The sequence below is a fragment of the Oncorhynchus gorbuscha genome, linkage group LG08 (assembly GCF_021184085.1).
Source record: "Oncorhynchus gorbuscha isolate QuinsamMale2020 ecotype Even-year linkage group LG08, OgorEven_v1.0, whole genome shotgun sequence".
NCBI lineage: Eukaryota > Metazoa > Chordata > Actinopteri > Salmoniformes > Salmonidae > Oncorhynchus > Oncorhynchus gorbuscha.
The window spans coordinates 46,582,835-46,599,885 of NC_060180.1; the positions used below are offsets into that span (position 1 = coordinate 46,582,835).

Below are 17,051 nucleotides of genomic sequence, written 5' to 3' on the forward strand. Positions count from 1 at the left end.
TTTGAGAAATGTGTTCTTCCTGGAAATTAAAGCAATGCATGCTGTACATGTTAAAAGATTAGTCTGGAACACAAAGCCCACTGGGCACACACTGGTTGAATCAATGTTGTTTCCACGTATTTGCAATGAAATTACATTGAACCAATGTGGAATAGTTGCTGAATTGACATCTTTCCCAGTGGGAGGCTATGAATAACAAGTGACAACTGAAGGGATAATTGTTTTGTATAGAAGATAAAGCTGCACAAATGTATATATTTTGTCTGTAGTGAAATCAGATGAAATGTTAATTACATTAAATTAAATGATAATTCATTGTCAACCTCGTTTCAAAATGGAAACAGAATTGACGATACTGCCATCTAGTGACATGCACTGAACGTAAATTTGGACCCTGCACATTGTCAGCTAACTCATCTACACATTTTACATTGAAGGGGCACTATAACCACACAAGTTAAATTGGTACAGCATTCTCACTCACATATGCAACAAATATATTATCTTACAAGGCACACCTTAAAATATATTAACAAGCCAGAATCAACAATACCATGCACCCACTAGTGGTCAAAATGTTTTTTTTCCACTCCAAAGACAAGGTACAGTACTGTATTCTGTGTGGTGGAACTGCAGTACCATTCGAAATACAACAATTTTCCCACAATGCACCATAATTTACAGCATGCTGCAGTAAAACGTTAGTTCTTTTCACTGTTGATAATTACCTAACATTACCGTATAAATTAGTTTTCTGATACAGTGTAGCCTACACCTTTGTTGTAAAACCACGGCCTTGGCTTGCTTTCCTCCCTACTTACTGTAAACGAACAGATTAGGAGTCAGCTGAAGCAGCGTGTTTATTTTCTTTCCATTGCATGTAAATGAGAAAGTTGCTACAGTGGGAATGAATGGACTCATAGAGGGGCACACATACTGTCCGTTCGTTTTCGGGGCCTAGAGAAATGTTCACACACGCACACATACACAGTATCCCTCAAATACTGACGGCTAACTTTAACCTCTGCGTTCACAGCTTGGGTTGTTGACTTTAGTTTCTGGATGCAGTCAATGGTCTGGAGGTAGCACTGGTCCAGAACGAGGGGGAATACCTCTGAGGAGAGGGATGGAGAAAGGAGTCATTGAAACCTGGAATGACAAATAGGTCAGCATGTTTACGTACTGCTGTGTTTACACAAGTTTGTTTGGCTTGGTGGGTTATTGGGCATTTTGGAATAAATCTACACCTTTCTGCGTAATCCAACTTTCATACAACAATATAAAAACTGTTTGGTTAAAATGTAATTTATTTGAAAGTGATGACACTCCTTTAATTTCTAAAGCCATCAGGAATAGGTATATTAATACTAAGGCTACATAGGGGTTTGTTTATTCCTTGGTGACACAGGAGTGACTGACAGCTCTGCATATGAATACAATTTAATATTATATATAATTGTATTCCTTAGCAACTTATATGAGCTGTCAGTCACTAACTGAAGTGAGCAATAACTTTAGAGGAAATTATGGTTTCGTTTGTGCAGATTGACTTGAAAGGGGATTTCAATCAAGATCGTGCATGTTTGGTACAGCACAAGTGTCAAATGTAAATTGGTAATTAAGGAATACTCCGAATGCACACATCATCCACTGAGTCGTCACATCGTTTGAGGATGTTTCTGTATTGTTGCGATGCAACTCTTCGCTCCATCAACAAAAGCTGTGAAGTTTATTTTATACAAAAGCAGCACCGTTGCAGTGAGAGCCACAAGTAGCAAGTAAAGCCCTTTGATGTCTTACCTAGTCATGGTCACAGCTAACTAAAACGCTGGTAGTAGAACACTACATAGAGTGCCTCACCTTCAATCCTAGGAGGTGTGCATTGCAACACAAGCAGTTTTTTGTTTCTCGCAGTATAAAGGCTTTCTTCATCACGTCCCAAAGTCTGATATTTTTGTCTTGTGGCACTTTTTCTCTTTCGCTCAGTCCAGCCGGGACCCGCCAATCTCCCACAGGGTTCTGGGAGAAATAGTGTGGTATTTCAAGCAGCACACTAACTCAGCCATGGGTTTAAATTAAGCGTGATGTGGAGGGGTGGAGGGAGGGAGAGTAGAGGGGGAGCAGGGGGTTCTGCTGAAATCCTTTTGGCTAACATAGTAAGAAAATAACTCGGATGTTAGGTTAGGGGTAGGGGCCACTCCCACAAGGATACACAGTCCAGTAGACAGCTTTTTGGAATACACTAGTGGAATGAGATGCACAGGTCATATATTACATATACAGTGAGCTCCAAAAGTATTGGGACAGTGACACAGTTTTGGTTGTTTTGGCTCTGTACTCCAGCACTTTGGATTTGAAATGATACAATGACGATGAGGTTAACGTGCAGACTGTTATGTTTAATTTGAGGGTATTTTCATTCATATCGGGTGAACCGTTTATCTGGTGAACTTTCTCACTCATTATTCATTCAGGATTATCCGTAATCATGGTAGCATCCACATTAATGTAGAAGTGTTTAGAATCATATTCTATTCTTATTTACAATAAATGTGACTCCAAAATGACACAATACATTATTTACCATTAATTTCTATTGGCCACAAAATAATCTGAAACACAACCAAAACAAACAGCAAATGCATCCAACAAGTTTGTAGAGTCACAGGCTTGATGTAATCATTACGGGCTAGGAATATGGGACCAAATACTCAACTTTTGACTACTTGAATACACATGTAATTGAATTTGCTGTAATTTCCAATGGTTCACCTGATATGGATGAAAATACCCTGAAATTAAAGCTGAGTCTGCACTTTAACCTCATAGTCACTGTATCATTTCCAATCCAAAGTGCTGGAGTGCAGATCCAAAACAACACAAAATGTGTCACTGTCCCAATAGTTTTGGAGATCACTGTATATACAGTAAGCATTGGGAACATGCTCTAAGGAACCGACAGTATAGACTGGCAGAGCGGGGAGTTTGTGTAACTTAATGTCTACATTCGTTTTCAACCACTATTCCCCCACATCTGGTTTTAAGTCAGAAGTGATTAGCCGTGATAGCTTTGAATAATGTTAAACGATTGAGGAATTTTACTTTCTTTACTATTTGGTTTGGGGCGGTCAAATATTTATGTGTGATACTGTAGCCTGGATACAAGTATCTGGGAGGATCCATGTTGAAACTTAAAGGTAATTTCAGATTGAGCCGTCATAAAAAAAAAAGTCAGACTCCAGTCACCCAAGTCATGGACTGTTCTCTCTACTACCGCACGGCAAGCGGTACCGGAGCGCCAAGTCTAGGATCAAAAAGCTCCTTAACAGCTTCTACCACCAAGCCATAAGACTACTGAACAATTAATTAAATGGCCACCAGGACAATTTACATTGACTCCCCCCCTTTGTTTTACACTTCTCCTACTTGCTGTTTATTATCTATGCATAGTCAATTTACAAATGACCTCGACTAACCTGTACCCCCGCACATTGATCCGGTATCGGTACCCCTGTATATAGCCTCATTATTGTTATGTAATTTTCTTATGTTACTTTTTTATTTTATTTCATTTTTTTACTTTAGTTTATTTACTAAATATTTTCTTAAATCTATTTCTTGAACAGCATTGTTGGTGAAGGGCTTGTAAGTAAGCATTTCACACCTGTTGTATTTGGCGTATGTGACAAATAAAATGTGATTTGATATGCAGTGTTTACCGTGAGACAGCAGGGAACATTGCCTTTAATTGTCAATGTGTTATGAAGCAGATCTTCAGTGATATGGATTGAATAGAGCCCTAACTAAACATTAGCATCTTAACTGTGATGTGTGTTGCAAACACACTGCGGCCCTCTGTACCATGTCTTACAAACACACTGGGGCCCTCTATACTATATCTTACAAACACACTGGAGCCCTCTGTACTATATCTTACAAACACACTGGGGCCCTCTGTACTATATCTTACAAACACTCTGCGGCCCTCTGTACTATATCTTACAAACACACTGGGGCCCTCTATACTATATCTTACAAACACACTGCGGCCCTCTATACTATATCTTACAAACACACTGCGGTCCTCTATATTATATCTTACAAACACACTGCGGCCCTCTATACTATATCTTACAAACACACTGGAGCCCTCTGTACTATATCTTACAAACACACTGGGCCCTCTGTACTATATCTTACAAACACTCTGCGGCCCTCTGTACTATATCTTACAAACACACTGGAGCCCTCTATACTATATCTTACAAACACACTGCGGCCCTCTATACTATATCTTACAAACACACTGCGGCCCTCTATAATATATCTTACAAACACACTGCGGCCCTCTATAATATATCTTACAAACACACTGCGGCCCTCTATAATATATCTTACAAACACACTGCGGCCCTCTATAATATATCTTACAAACACACTGCGGCCCTCTATACTATATCTTACAAACACACTGTGGCCCTCTATACTATATCTTACAAACACACTGCGGCCTTCTATATCTTATATTTAGAAAATAAACACACCTATGGACAAGTCCAAACATACACATCACATAATGCAGACACATTCTATATGCACTGACCAGTCATGCAATCAACAATAGGAACAACTGTGTAACATCTTCATGTCAAAGTTGATAAACTTTTTGGTCCGCAGGTGCCAAGTTGGCTTTGATTGGCTTACTCATATACACTACATGGGGGCAATAAAAGCAGGTTGTCGTCTTTTCGTGGTCAACAGACTTAGCAGGAAGCAGTCAGGAAACCAGGAACCAGTAATTACATTGTATTGCTGAAGCAGACAGGCCTGCTCCATTCTTGTCCTTCCTCAGAGTTGATATGACTGGACAAGAGGAACTTAAAATTTTGGGGGGACGTGGTTGAAGTCCAGCAGGTTAAGCAGCCAGGGCCTTTAATACAGCTAGCTAACTAATTCTCCTGGTTTGTGTCTCTGTCCTGCTTGTGTTGTCGCAGCGCCTGCAGAAAGACGTGCTTGACTTGGTTCATCATGTCACTGCAGAGCTGCATGTCCTCAGCCTTGGCCTGGAGAGTGCTCCTCAGCTCAGCCCTCAGAGCCTCGTTCTCCCCCTGCAGCACCGCCAGCCTTGGGGACAGAGGGAGAGAAACACACAACAACACGTCAACATGGTAGTATGCTTCAGTCAAGAAGGAGTTTGTAATGTATGAATACCCTCTGTGTTTTTTGAGCTGTTCTTATTCTTCATAGAAAGTAAAACTCCAATGTATACATGTACAATGTGTCAGACTCCCAATTGGACTGATACAGTACGTGTACAGTATTTCTAGTATGTCATACTCAGTATTTTTGTGAGTTTCTAGTTTGTTATATTCTCTATTCTTGGGTGTAATCTCACTGAAGACGTTCAATCTTATTATAATTTAATACAGTCTGGAGATACAAACTGTCAATCTGTAACAGACAGGGTCACCCCCCCAGGAGTTCGAGGAGAGACAGAACAGAAGACAAAAAAAAAAACCACTAAGTCAGACTCACTGGGTACTTAGTTCAATGACTTGGGCCTCCCCGGAAAGGTCAGGAGGGCTTCGAGGGGATGATGATTCCCTCTGTCTCCCACTAGACGAGGCTCCTGGGATGGTAGAAAAGAAAATAACAATAAAAATAAGACGGAGATAGCAGTTATGGATCAATATAAATCCCATTCTCAGTCTTGTCACTGTGTTACTGTTATAGATCAGTGTGCCTACCCTGAGACTTACCTCCAGTGCCCTTGTTGCTAGTTTTTCTGGGAGTCAATCCTTTGCCCAGATCCAGCTTTGCTTTTTCTAGCTGCTGCTCTAGGGCTGCGGCCCTTCTGCGTTCTCCTTGGAATTTTTGCTCTGCCCCTAGGCACCTCTGCTTCCCTTCCTCCTCCCTGTCACATCAAACACACCAGCCCAGTCTCTTACTACTATATCCCAATCATACCAAGACAAAAACCTGCCCATTTTAAAATGCTGTGTTCTTTTTATATATCTGAAAGGTGTAGCCAGTAACAAAGCCTGTACTTTTATTTCTGCCAACCGGGGTAGTCATAATTGCGGTATTATGTTTAAAAACTGCATGATCATCATGACAATTCCCATCAGGTACTGTAATCTGGTCATTACAAAGTAAGGAGGCTTACATTTCCATGCCGGAAAGATGTAAAAACACAAAGGTTAACAGAGAGATTGAGAGAAAGCAGTAATAAATAAAAAATTACAAAAAGGCACACACCCAATATTAGCAATCTAAACACCCACCCATATGATTTAGTAAAGGACAGGAAAAGAAACTAAACTAATGTAATGCACACAATACACCCGGACATTTGTGTTGCAAAAATGAAATCCATTGGTAGTTGCTGTACGTAATACCTGGATTGCTGGAGCTTGACAAGCTCTAGGAGCCTATCTCTCTCGACACAGGCAGCCTCACAAAGGGTCCGAAACTCTGTACACTCTGCCTTCAGGTACCTGACCTCCTCTGAACAGTTCTGACAACCCGAAGGAGCTCCTGCATCTCTGAGATAGTAGTGGTAAATTGTATCAGTAGGTGTAGTCCACCACAAACAGGTTTATTGTACATCGAATAACAGTTAAAAACATTGGATGATTTGTACCAGATGTTATGGAGGCTAAGACTTACCTGACCTCTAAACTGACCCCAGCTGCTGACTCCACTAGTTTATGTCCAAGTTTAGATACTGAACTATACGAGAGAGAAAAAAAAACATACATTTAGATAAATAATACATCATTATAGTCATTGCACAATCAATGACACTATCAACTGATAATTGAATAATTTGTAAGCAAGGTAGATGAGTCATATCCCTGAATGTACTATAATATTTGACATTTATGACACAAGATTATCTTATATTTATGACTACCACTTGCACACATACCGGGCTGAGCTAATCCTCTTACTGCTGTCTCCCCCTGCTGTCAAAGGCCAGAAGCTGCCAGTGGTCGTCTTGGGGCCTGATTGACCGCCTTCCTCTCTCTGCAACACATTTACAAAATCTATTCTGTTTAAATTCCAGTCCTGAATTCCATAGGTCAGTTGCATTTGAAAAAATGCTACCATAAAGCATCATTGCTACATTTTTCTATATTGGAAGCGACTGGAAATAAATGGAACTAGCCCAAAACGCTGAAGCCAAAACTCTCAGTAAATAGCATTGACATCAATTACTAGAAGTCTTTTTATCTCCTTGCAGAATCACAGTCAGTTTACCTTTAAGGACAGTTGCTGTATCTCGTCCTCCAGCTCTTTCACTTTGGCCTCCCTCTCGAAGACCATGTGTTTGAGCTGCTGGATGAGGGATGTGTGTCTCTGGGCCTCGCTGCTCAGCTGCTGCCCTAGGTTCTGCTGGCTCTCCTTGGTCTGCGCGTCCTGCTGGCTCAGCCTGCCTAGCACCTCCTGCAGCTGGCTCTGCTGCTTCTATGGCGCTCACGACAGGACAGACAGGGGGACAGGGGCGGGAGAGGGGGCAGGGGACAGGTGGAGAGGGAGACAGGATTAGGGGCACAGGATTAGGGGAGGACATGTCAAGGGACACTTCACTCTAGAAACTTGTGTACTACTGTATGTGTTGATAAGTGAAGTGAAGCATCAGCATATTACTAACTAAGTGAGTAACTGATGCATCAAACTGATTATTCTGTGATGTGTATATGTATTTGATGTTGGCAAATGCAGTAGGTCTACAGCATTATTTATTTACCTATATTTAATCATCAGGCAGTGCCCATTGAGACCAGTGTCTCTTTTACAAGGGAGCCCTGTATATTTCATAAAATACATCAAAAATGGTCCTGTGGTCCTGTGTAGCTCAGTTGGTAGAGCATGGCGCTTGTAACGCCAGGGTAGTGGGTTCGTTCCCCTGGACCACCTATACGTAGAATGTATGCACACATGACTGTAAGTCGCTTTGGATAAAAGCGTCTGCTAAATGGCATATATTATATTATTATTATAAAATACAATATAAAACAGCACAACACATATTGCACAGATAAACATAAATCTACACAATATACATAAAACACAGTCGACTAAAACAAGCACATTCTTCATTACAAAAATCCTATGTCCTCTGGACTGCCCTAGGACACTAACGCATCTATTTGAAATGTATTTTGGAGATCATTCCAAACATGTGGAATAAATCTTAATAGTGAAGTTAGGTGAAGGGCTTAGGGCTTAGTTAGGTGGAGAAGCTTGTGGAGAAGGGCTTTGTAAACAAAAAGAGAGTCATGATGTGATCTATGGGACTTCAAAGAGGTCCAGCCAAACTTTTAGTAAAGAATACAGTAAAGAGTAATAAAACGCTCCTGTGATAAAACGAAGGGTGCTATGAAAAAGGCAACTGCACTTTGATAAATAGAATCACCATAATCAAGAACAGGTAGAAAGGTTGACTGCTTCCTGCTGACTAGTGAGAGACAAGGTCTGTTTCTGTAAAAAAAAGTATATCTAACAAGGTCCTTCGTATGTTTTTCAAACAATAAGTCATTGTCAATCCAAACACCAAGGTATTTGTATGCAGGGACTTGTTCAATTATAGATCAATCCGATGAGTGAAGATGTAATCCATCTGAGACAATGTTATGAGAACTTGAAAATATGGGCTCCTTTGGGATTCTGGCAAATATATCTACTTCCCCAGTGTCAGATTCCATAGACTTCTAGTCATTGTGCTAACGCTAGTTAGCAACCCCCTTCCAACTGCACACAGAGACATAAAAATGGTATCCACGAGTTCACCTGACTCTGGGGAAGTAGATCAAGAGAGAACGGTTCAGAATATAAGTGATCAATGAAAGAAAACCATGAAAATACATATCGCCTTTTTAGATGTAAAAATACAATACCAAAATTATGATGTATATTATTTAGGGTTAGGAAAGTACTTATGAATAAAAAAAATTAAAGAACAGGGTTGGAGAGCCTGTCACATTCGTCGTATTGATGAGAGCAATGCGCAGCGTGATGTGAATACTTTCTTCTTATTAAATGAAGAACACTAAACAAACTAACAATATAACAAATGAATGTGAAGCTATAACACGAGTGCTGACATGCAACTACACATAGACAATAACCCACAAAACCAAAATGGCAACCTAAATTGGATCCCCAATCAAAGATAAACAGCTGCCTCTGATTGGGAACCAATTCAGGCCACCATAGACCTACATTTACCTAGACATACCAAAACCCCATAGATATTCTAAAACCCTAGACAAGTGAAAAACACACATACCCACCCTCATCACACCCTGACCTAATCAAAATAATACTGAAAACATAGATAACTAAGGTCAGGGCGTGACACAAGCCTTTACTCACAAAATATGTTGGTGAATTAAAAAAAACAGTGGTTTGATTCACCCTGAAATTGCCGTATTCAATTGTTCAATCCATGAAATATTGGAAGGTGAGAAAAGTGTACAATAGGGGTTGAACAGTAGTCCTTTTAATCTACCATAATAATCCTCACTAATCGGAGAACTGTGATGACAATGGTACAGTTGTGAACCATGCGCCAGGGTCCAGGTTTAAACTGCTACGCATGGTGTGTGTTCCATAATTATTCAAATAGGCTACATATCTCAAAATATTGCTTACATTTACAATCGCCTTAGCCAAACGGCTTTCTCATTTACCTACCTTTTATCAATTTGTAAACTACAACGCATTGAGGATGGTGTTATTTCTATCAGAAAAAAAAGAAAGTAGATGTTGTTCCACTTGGAACCGACAGGTTGCGCGACCTTATTCATTGTTTCATCGCGCGTAAAGGTGGTGGACTTATTTACATTTACATTTAAGTCATTTAGCAGACGCTCTTATCCAGAGCGACTTACAAATTGGTGCATTCACCTTATGACATCCAGTGGAACAGCCACTTTACAATAGTGCATCTAAATATTTTAAGGGGGGAGGGGGGTGAGAAGGATTACTTTATCCTATCCTAAGTATTCCTTAAAGAGGTGGGGTTTCAGGTGTCTCCGGAAGGTGGTGATTGACTCCGCTGTCCTGGCGTCGTGAGGGAGTTTGTTCCACCATTGGGGAGCCAGAGCAGCGAACAGTTTTGACTGGGCTGAGCGGGAACTGTACTTCCTCAGTGGTAGGGAGACGAGCAGGCCAGAGGTGGATGAACGCAGTGCCCTTATTTGGGTGTAGGGCCTGATCAGAGCCTGGAGGTACTGAGGTGCCGTTCCCCTCACAGCTCCGTAGGCAAGCACCATGGTCTTGTAGCGGATGCGAGCTTCAACTGGAAGCCAGTGGAGAGAGCGGAGGAGCGGGGTGACGTGAGAGAACTTGGGAAGGTTGAACACTAGACGGGCTGCGGCGTTCTGGATGAGTTGAAGGGGTTTAATGGCACAGGCAGGGAGCCCAGCCAACAGCGAGTTGCAGTAATCCAGACGGGAGATGACAAGTGCCTGGATTAGGACCTGCGCCGCTTCCTGTGTGAGGCAGGGTCGTAATCTGCGGATGTTGTAGAGCATGAACCTACAGGAACGGGCCACCGCCTTGATGTTAGTTGAGAACGACAGGGTGTTGTCCAGGATCACGCCAAGGTTCTTAGCGCTCTGGGAGGAGGACACAATGGAGTTGTCAACCGTGATGGCGAGATCATGGAACGGGCAGTCCTTCCCCGGGAGGAAGAGCAGCTCCGTCTTGCCGAAGTTCAGCTTGAGGTGGTGATCAGTCATCCACACTGATATGTCTGCCAGACATGCAGAGATGCGATTCGCCACCTGGTCATCAGAAGGGGGAAAGGAGAAGATTAATTGTGTGTCGTCTGCATAGCAATGATAGGAGAGACCATGTGAGGTTATGACAGAGCCAAGTGACTTGGTGTATAGCGAGAATAGGAGAGGGCCTAGAACAGAGCCCTGGGGGACACCAGTGGTGAGAGCGCGTGGTGAGGAGACAGATTCTCGCCACGCCACCTGGTAGGAGCGACCTGTCAGGTAGGACGCAATCCAAGCGTGGGCCGCGCCAGAGATGCCCAACTCGGAGAGAGTGGAGAGGAGGATCTGATGGTTCACAGTATCGAAGGCAGCCGATAGGTCTAGAAGGATGAGCGCAGAGGAGAGAGAGTTAGCTTTAGCGGTGCGGAGCGCCTCCGTGATACAGAGAAGAGCAGTCTCAGTTGAATGACTAGTCTTGAAACCTGACTGATTTGGATCAAGAAGGTCATTCTGAAAGAGATAGCGGGAGAGCTGACCAAGGACGGCACGTTCAAGAGTTTTGGAGAGAAAAGAAAGAAGGGATACTGGTCTGTAGTTGTTAACATCGGAGGGATCGAGTGTAGGTTTTTTCAGAAGGGGTGCAACTCTCGCTCTCTTGAAGACGGAAGGGACGTAGCCAGCGGTCAGGGATAAGTTGATGAGCGAGGTGAGGTAAGGGAGAAGGTCTCCGGAAATGGTCTGGAGAAGAGAGGAGGGGATAGGGTCGAGCGGGCAGGTTGTTGGGCGGCCGGCCGTCACAAGACGCGAGATTTCATCTGGAGAGAGAGGGGAGAAAGAGGTCAGAGCACAGGGTAGGGCAGTGTGAGGGAATTAAGTCAAGGTCAGAATACGGCGTATCAGTAGACACACCTCCGCCACACCTTCATTTATTTGATCTCCACACCAAACAAATAGCGGGTGAATTGCATACTATTATCATGTTTAAGTTCAAGATCAGAATATGCGTAGAGCAAAAGTGCATAAAAAGGCAATTATGTTCCATTTAGCGCTTAACTCAGGTTGAAATTCTTCCCATGATGCACTCAAAGTTCTAATATGATATACCAATATAACGTACATGGGTTCATACTAGTATTTGAAATTTATCTTTAGAATGGAAACGTCACAAAAGTGCAAACCATGCCCATCTGGCACTTGAGACAGGCTGAATCAAACACTAAAAGCAGTTCAAAGAAAACTATTTGAACCCAGGTCTGCTAACATACCAGTAAGGCATCCACCAGCTCATCATCATGCTTTCCTTTGTCCAGCAGGGTGGAGATCTGGGCCTTCAGTGATTTCACCTCAGTGCTCAGGTTTTTGTTTCTGGCCTTGGAGCCCTCCAGCTTCTTCTTCACATCCTTGTGGTCCTTCATGATGGAATCATAGTCCCCCGTCATCCTCTAACCACACATGCCAGGAGGAGAGAAGCAGAACTAAGGCTGGAGTTCAATTAAACCTCAAAATCTCAAAAGAGCTACTGTGTGAATACCACAATGCAGGTTTGATTGAACTGTCAATCAATTGTCAATCAAGTCTGGCTCTTCCTACCTCCAGAGTTTCTCTCTTCTCCCTCTCCATATTGCGGATGTAGCTGAGGTTCCTGTCCTGGGGGGGTGTCTTCTGCAAGGCCCCGCCCCACAGTACATCCTCTTCAACGCTGACAAATGACGGCTGCTTCCTCTGAGCTGATTGGCTCAGCTGCTGCTCCAGGTCCCGAACCTGGGGACAAATAAACAACAGAGAAACATTAAAATGGCTACATTGCAGTCTACAAATCACCTTGTATGTATTTTAAGAGGTTTTAAGAGGTTATTGTGTAATCAATATTCTGTGCCTCGAAAGTTCTTCCAATGTCAGCAGGCAGTCAGCTCACCCTAATCTGGAGAGCCAGTATCTGCTGGGAACGACCTCTCCAGTTCCCTGGGCTGGTCAGTAGCTGCTGGATGCTGACTTCCTCTCCTATCTCACTGGATAACACCTACAGTAGGAACAAAAACATGCCTGGAATAGTATGCCATAAGCTTTGAAAAGTTTGAACTTTTAACAAACGGCTGTATACACACCTTCTGAGCTATTTTCAATTCCTGCTTGACAGCTTGAATCTGGTTTCGATATTCTGTCATCTTGAATTGTGCAGCAGATAGTTTTTCCTGTAGAGATTTTACCACTGGACTGTTCTGTTGGTGAGAGGAACACAGTCATAGCTGTCATTGAAAAGTCACAATATTGACACAAATACAATTAGCCGGGTTTGCTTAGAATAAACATGTACAAAAGGTTTTTGCTAAAATGCAATCACAGCTACAACAACATAAGCATTTCTATGTGGCAGTGTTCTCTTGAGTATTGGCTCATATTTGTTCACGGCTTAAAAATGATGATTAGTCATTAAGACTAATTACCTCCTGGAAGTCCTGGGATGACCTCATGTCTTGTGGCTTTACATCCATCTTCTTCCCAGGAGGACTAAGCAACAAAGCACTCTGGAGCTAGAGGATTTAACAAAATTGCAATTATTTTAATTACTTACCCATCCAGTCAAGAGCTTACATCATCAGTCTATAAAGCAATACCGCTGACAAATGGCCGATTGGGTCAAGAAGTGGAAAGTCTCGGGCATTTATGTATAAATTTGGGATTTTGCATCCAAATGTCATTGTCAATTGACAGACTGGACATGAGATGGAATTCGGGTTTGTTACAGTTGTTGACTCTTCGTTATAGCAATGTTAAATGATAAGTTCTTTAAACATCCCATTTACCTCTTTCTCAAGCTCTTTCACTCTGTTGCTAGTTTGTTTTGCTTTAACTTTTTCTCGTTCTATTTCTGAAGCAAACTCTCGATTCCTCTTAGAAAGCTCAACAATCTTGGTAGCTGCCGCATCACCCGCCAAGCCAGATGTACCTTGGACAAGATAGTCATAAAATCACACAAAAAAGGACATATGCCACTTTAGACAACATTCCTAAAGTCAAATGGAGCTCTGAAAGTGAGAATAAAACATATATATATCATAATTTCACTCTGAATGTAGCCAAATCCAATGCTTATCAACCCAAAAGATAAATTGTTCATTCAAGTTGTTTCATATACTGTACAATACCTGCTAAAGCCAGCCTGTCTTCCTCCCTCTTCTTCTTCAGATGTTTAATCTCAAAGTCTTTCTCGCTCACTAGTTTGAATAGTCGGCCATTTTCATCCCTCAACTCCCTCACCTGGTCCTGCAACTGTTCATTTTCATTCTGTAACAGCCTGTGAGGATTAAAAACCCATTAAAGACAACATTTTAATATGGAGGATGATAGATTCCCTCCAATTACAAACGACAATAACAACAATCATATTTAGGTTTATGAAAGTTCTCCCCTAAAAGACCCACAACTTGCATTGTGCTACAATTGCTATTTCAAAGCTAATGAAAGCCTTAGTCCAAAACAATTGCTCCAAACACTAATCCATTTGGGTAATAATGAGATAGGTACATATAATGAATTCGTAATGCTACAATGCCTACAGTAAGCATAATGTTAGGCTGTATTGGGGGAGGAAACTTTATCTAGCTTTAATAATATAATCTAATAATATTTCATAGAGCTCACTTTTTACTACAATCATCCGTGCGATGAATGTCTAGCTGGGACAGGTCCAGATTGTCCTGGATCTCAGTGGCCTTCTGCTCCTTCTTCTGTTTCTCTAGTCTTCTCTGGAGACGCTTCTCTTGTTGCTCCTGCAGAGCCTGGAACTGTAGACGAAGGTTATCCTTTAGTCCATCATCTTCTTCCATGTTGTACAGAAATGTCCAACCCAGAAATTCCAGTCCCTTGGTATTGAAAATAAATGTTAACACTTAATTTGGCTGACAAAACAAAGAAAAGGGTAGCTAGCTAACTAACACTGTTAATTTGGGGTCCATTTAAATTATGTAATGCATTCTTAATGACATGCATTTACATGGTAGTTACATAGGAATGTACAGTTGAGCTAGACCTGCATTTGAAATGCCAATGTGTACAGTTACAGCGACGTGCTAATTTCCATGAAACACAAACAGGAGCTAGAACAGATCAAGGTAAAAATGTGTTTAATAATAATAATAATAATAATATTGGATCTCCGGTTTTCTCTCGTCAATAGCTATTGAATCAAGCATGCTATGACTATGAAGATGGTAGATTCTGAATAAGGGGAAGATGGAGAAAACACCACAGTTTTGGTTGAAATGTATTTTTATATTATTATTTGTAGCTTTCAATCTTGAATAGCTCTTACACAAAGCGTGCCATGACTATGATATATTCAGAATGTGGGGAGGACGACAAAGCTCCCTTGCTTTTTTCTCTCTAGAAATTTCATTTGTATTTTTTTTAATGTTCAATAGCTCTTACACAAAGCGTGCCATGACTAAGAAAAGTATACAGTGCATTCGGAAAGTATTCAGACCCCATCCCTTTTTCAACATTGTGTTATGTTACAGCCTAATTCTGAAATTGATTAAATTAACTGTTTTCCTCATCAATTTACACACAATAGAATTTTTTGCAAAAAAAAAAAAAAGAAATACACGTTTGTGTAAGAACTATTGAAGATTGAAAGCTAAAAACAAAAAAAGGAAGATAAATAAATTTACCTAAATAAAGCTTTTGATTTTGTCCATCGTTCCCTGATTCTGAACATATCAATTTAATAGCCATGGCACACTTTGTATAAGAGCTATTGAAGATTGAAATCCCGAAATCGTATTATTACAAAAATAATAATAAAGGTGTGGATATTTCTCCATCCAGACGATTCAAAATATACCATCGTTATAGCCATGGCATGCTTTGTTCAATAGTTATTGATGAGAGAAAATCTAATATTCACCGAATATCCTAAAATATCCTCGGTCTACAACCGTTGTATAGAGAGAGGAGGGGTGGGGTGGTTATGGTTACTAAACACTAGACCTACATCCAAACAAAATATGTTTTAGTAATTAACAATTCACTTCGTGTAAAGTATGCTTAGGCCTAGGCTCAGAGGTTTTAAACCTCACGAGCATCATATTTTAAGATAGCCCGGCGTTGGCTAAGGACGTTATTAAGGTCAGCTAACTAACGTTAGTTTAGCTAACTTAGCTAGCGAACGTTAGCTGTTATAACAGGCAGGAGATTAAACTATTCATTTACAACTCACCTTTGTAACAACGTTCTGCGTCGAGCTACAACATAACAATACACAGGTTGCTGAAAAATTGAGATATCTGTGGTTATAAGCTTGACATGTCACAGTTCACGAAACGTGTGTAGAGCTGTTTTGGTATTGGTACACTTCCTCGTCCGATCGAACGCGAGTGTATCCATGGCAACGGGTCCCTCCTTGGAGGCACGCACCGCGCAACAGGTGGGGAGATTGCAAGCGGTGGCACATGCAAGTGTACACCATAATGAGTAAGTGAAAACATGTTTTTAGAAATATTTGCACATTTATCGAAAATGAAATACAGAAACATCTAATTTACATACATATTCACACCATTGAGTCAATACTTTGTAGAAGCACCTATCTTGGTAAGTCTCTAAGAGCTTTCCACACTTGGATTGAGCAACATTTGCCCATTATTCTTTTCAAAGTTATTCAAGATCTGTCAAATTAGTTATTGATCATTGCTTGACAACCATTTGCAGGTCTTGCCATAGATTTTCAAGTAGATTTAAGTCAAAACTGTAACTCTGCCTCTCACTGTCTTCTTGGTAATAAGCAACTTCAGTAGAGATTTGGCCTATCACTTTACCCCTACCTACATATTAACTTAATTACCTCGACTAACCTGTACCTCCGCACATTAACTCTGTACCGGTGCCCCCTGTATATTGCCTCATTATTGTTATTTTATTGTTGCTCTTTTTTTTTATTACTTTAGTAAATATTTTTCTTAACTCTAATTTTTCTTTAAACTGCATTGATGGTTAAGGGCTTGTAAGAAAGCATTTCATGGTAAGGTCTGTTGTATTCGGTGGCAAATACAATCGGAGTTGATGAGTGGCCATATCTGTTTTAGGGCATAAACTACATGACCAGAAGTATGTGGACACCTGCTCGTCGAACATCTCATTCCAAAATCATGGTTATCAATATGGAGTTGGTCCCTCCCCTTTGCTGATAATACAGCCTCCATTCCACGACATGTTAAAACATTGCAGCAGAGACTTCCATTCAGCCACAAGAGCATTAGTGAGGTCGGACACTGATGTTGGGTGATTAGACCTGGCTCGCAGTCGACGTTCCAATTCATC

The 17,051-nt window shown here is 41.2% G+C and overlaps 1 protein-coding gene across 2 annotated transcripts; it reads right to left on the reverse strand.

Moving 5' to 3' along the window:
* Positions 1 to 4,184: 4,184 nt before the first annotated feature.
* ccdc13 (coiled-coil domain containing 13) lies at positions 4,185 to 16,091 on the reverse strand. Of its 2 annotated transcripts, none has more exons than XM_046358000.1 (16): positions 15,952 to 16,091; positions 14,376 to 14,596; positions 13,880 to 14,028; positions 13,538 to 13,680; positions 13,178 to 13,264; positions 12,839 to 12,952; positions 12,649 to 12,753; positions 12,324 to 12,494; positions 11,999 to 12,175; positions 7,264 to 7,467; positions 6,932 to 7,029; positions 6,670 to 6,732; positions 6,399 to 6,545; positions 5,760 to 5,914; positions 5,536 to 5,629; positions 4,185 to 5,124 (listed from the first exon to the last, which is right to left on the reverse strand). In XM_046358000.1, exons 2-16 carry the CDS (start codon positions 14,558 to 14,560, stop codon positions 4,950 to 4,952), a joined length of 2,067 nt encoding a protein of 688 aa, XP_046213956.1. In that variant the 5' UTR covers positions 14,561 to 14,596; positions 15,952 to 16,091; the 3' UTR covers positions 4,185 to 4,949. The 2 variants fall into 2 exon arrangements, with proteins under 2 accessions (XP_046213956.1, XP_046213955.1); XM_046357999.1 differs by having other exon boundaries at positions 7,264 to 7,470.
* Positions 16,092 to 17,051: the final 960 nt, after the last annotated feature.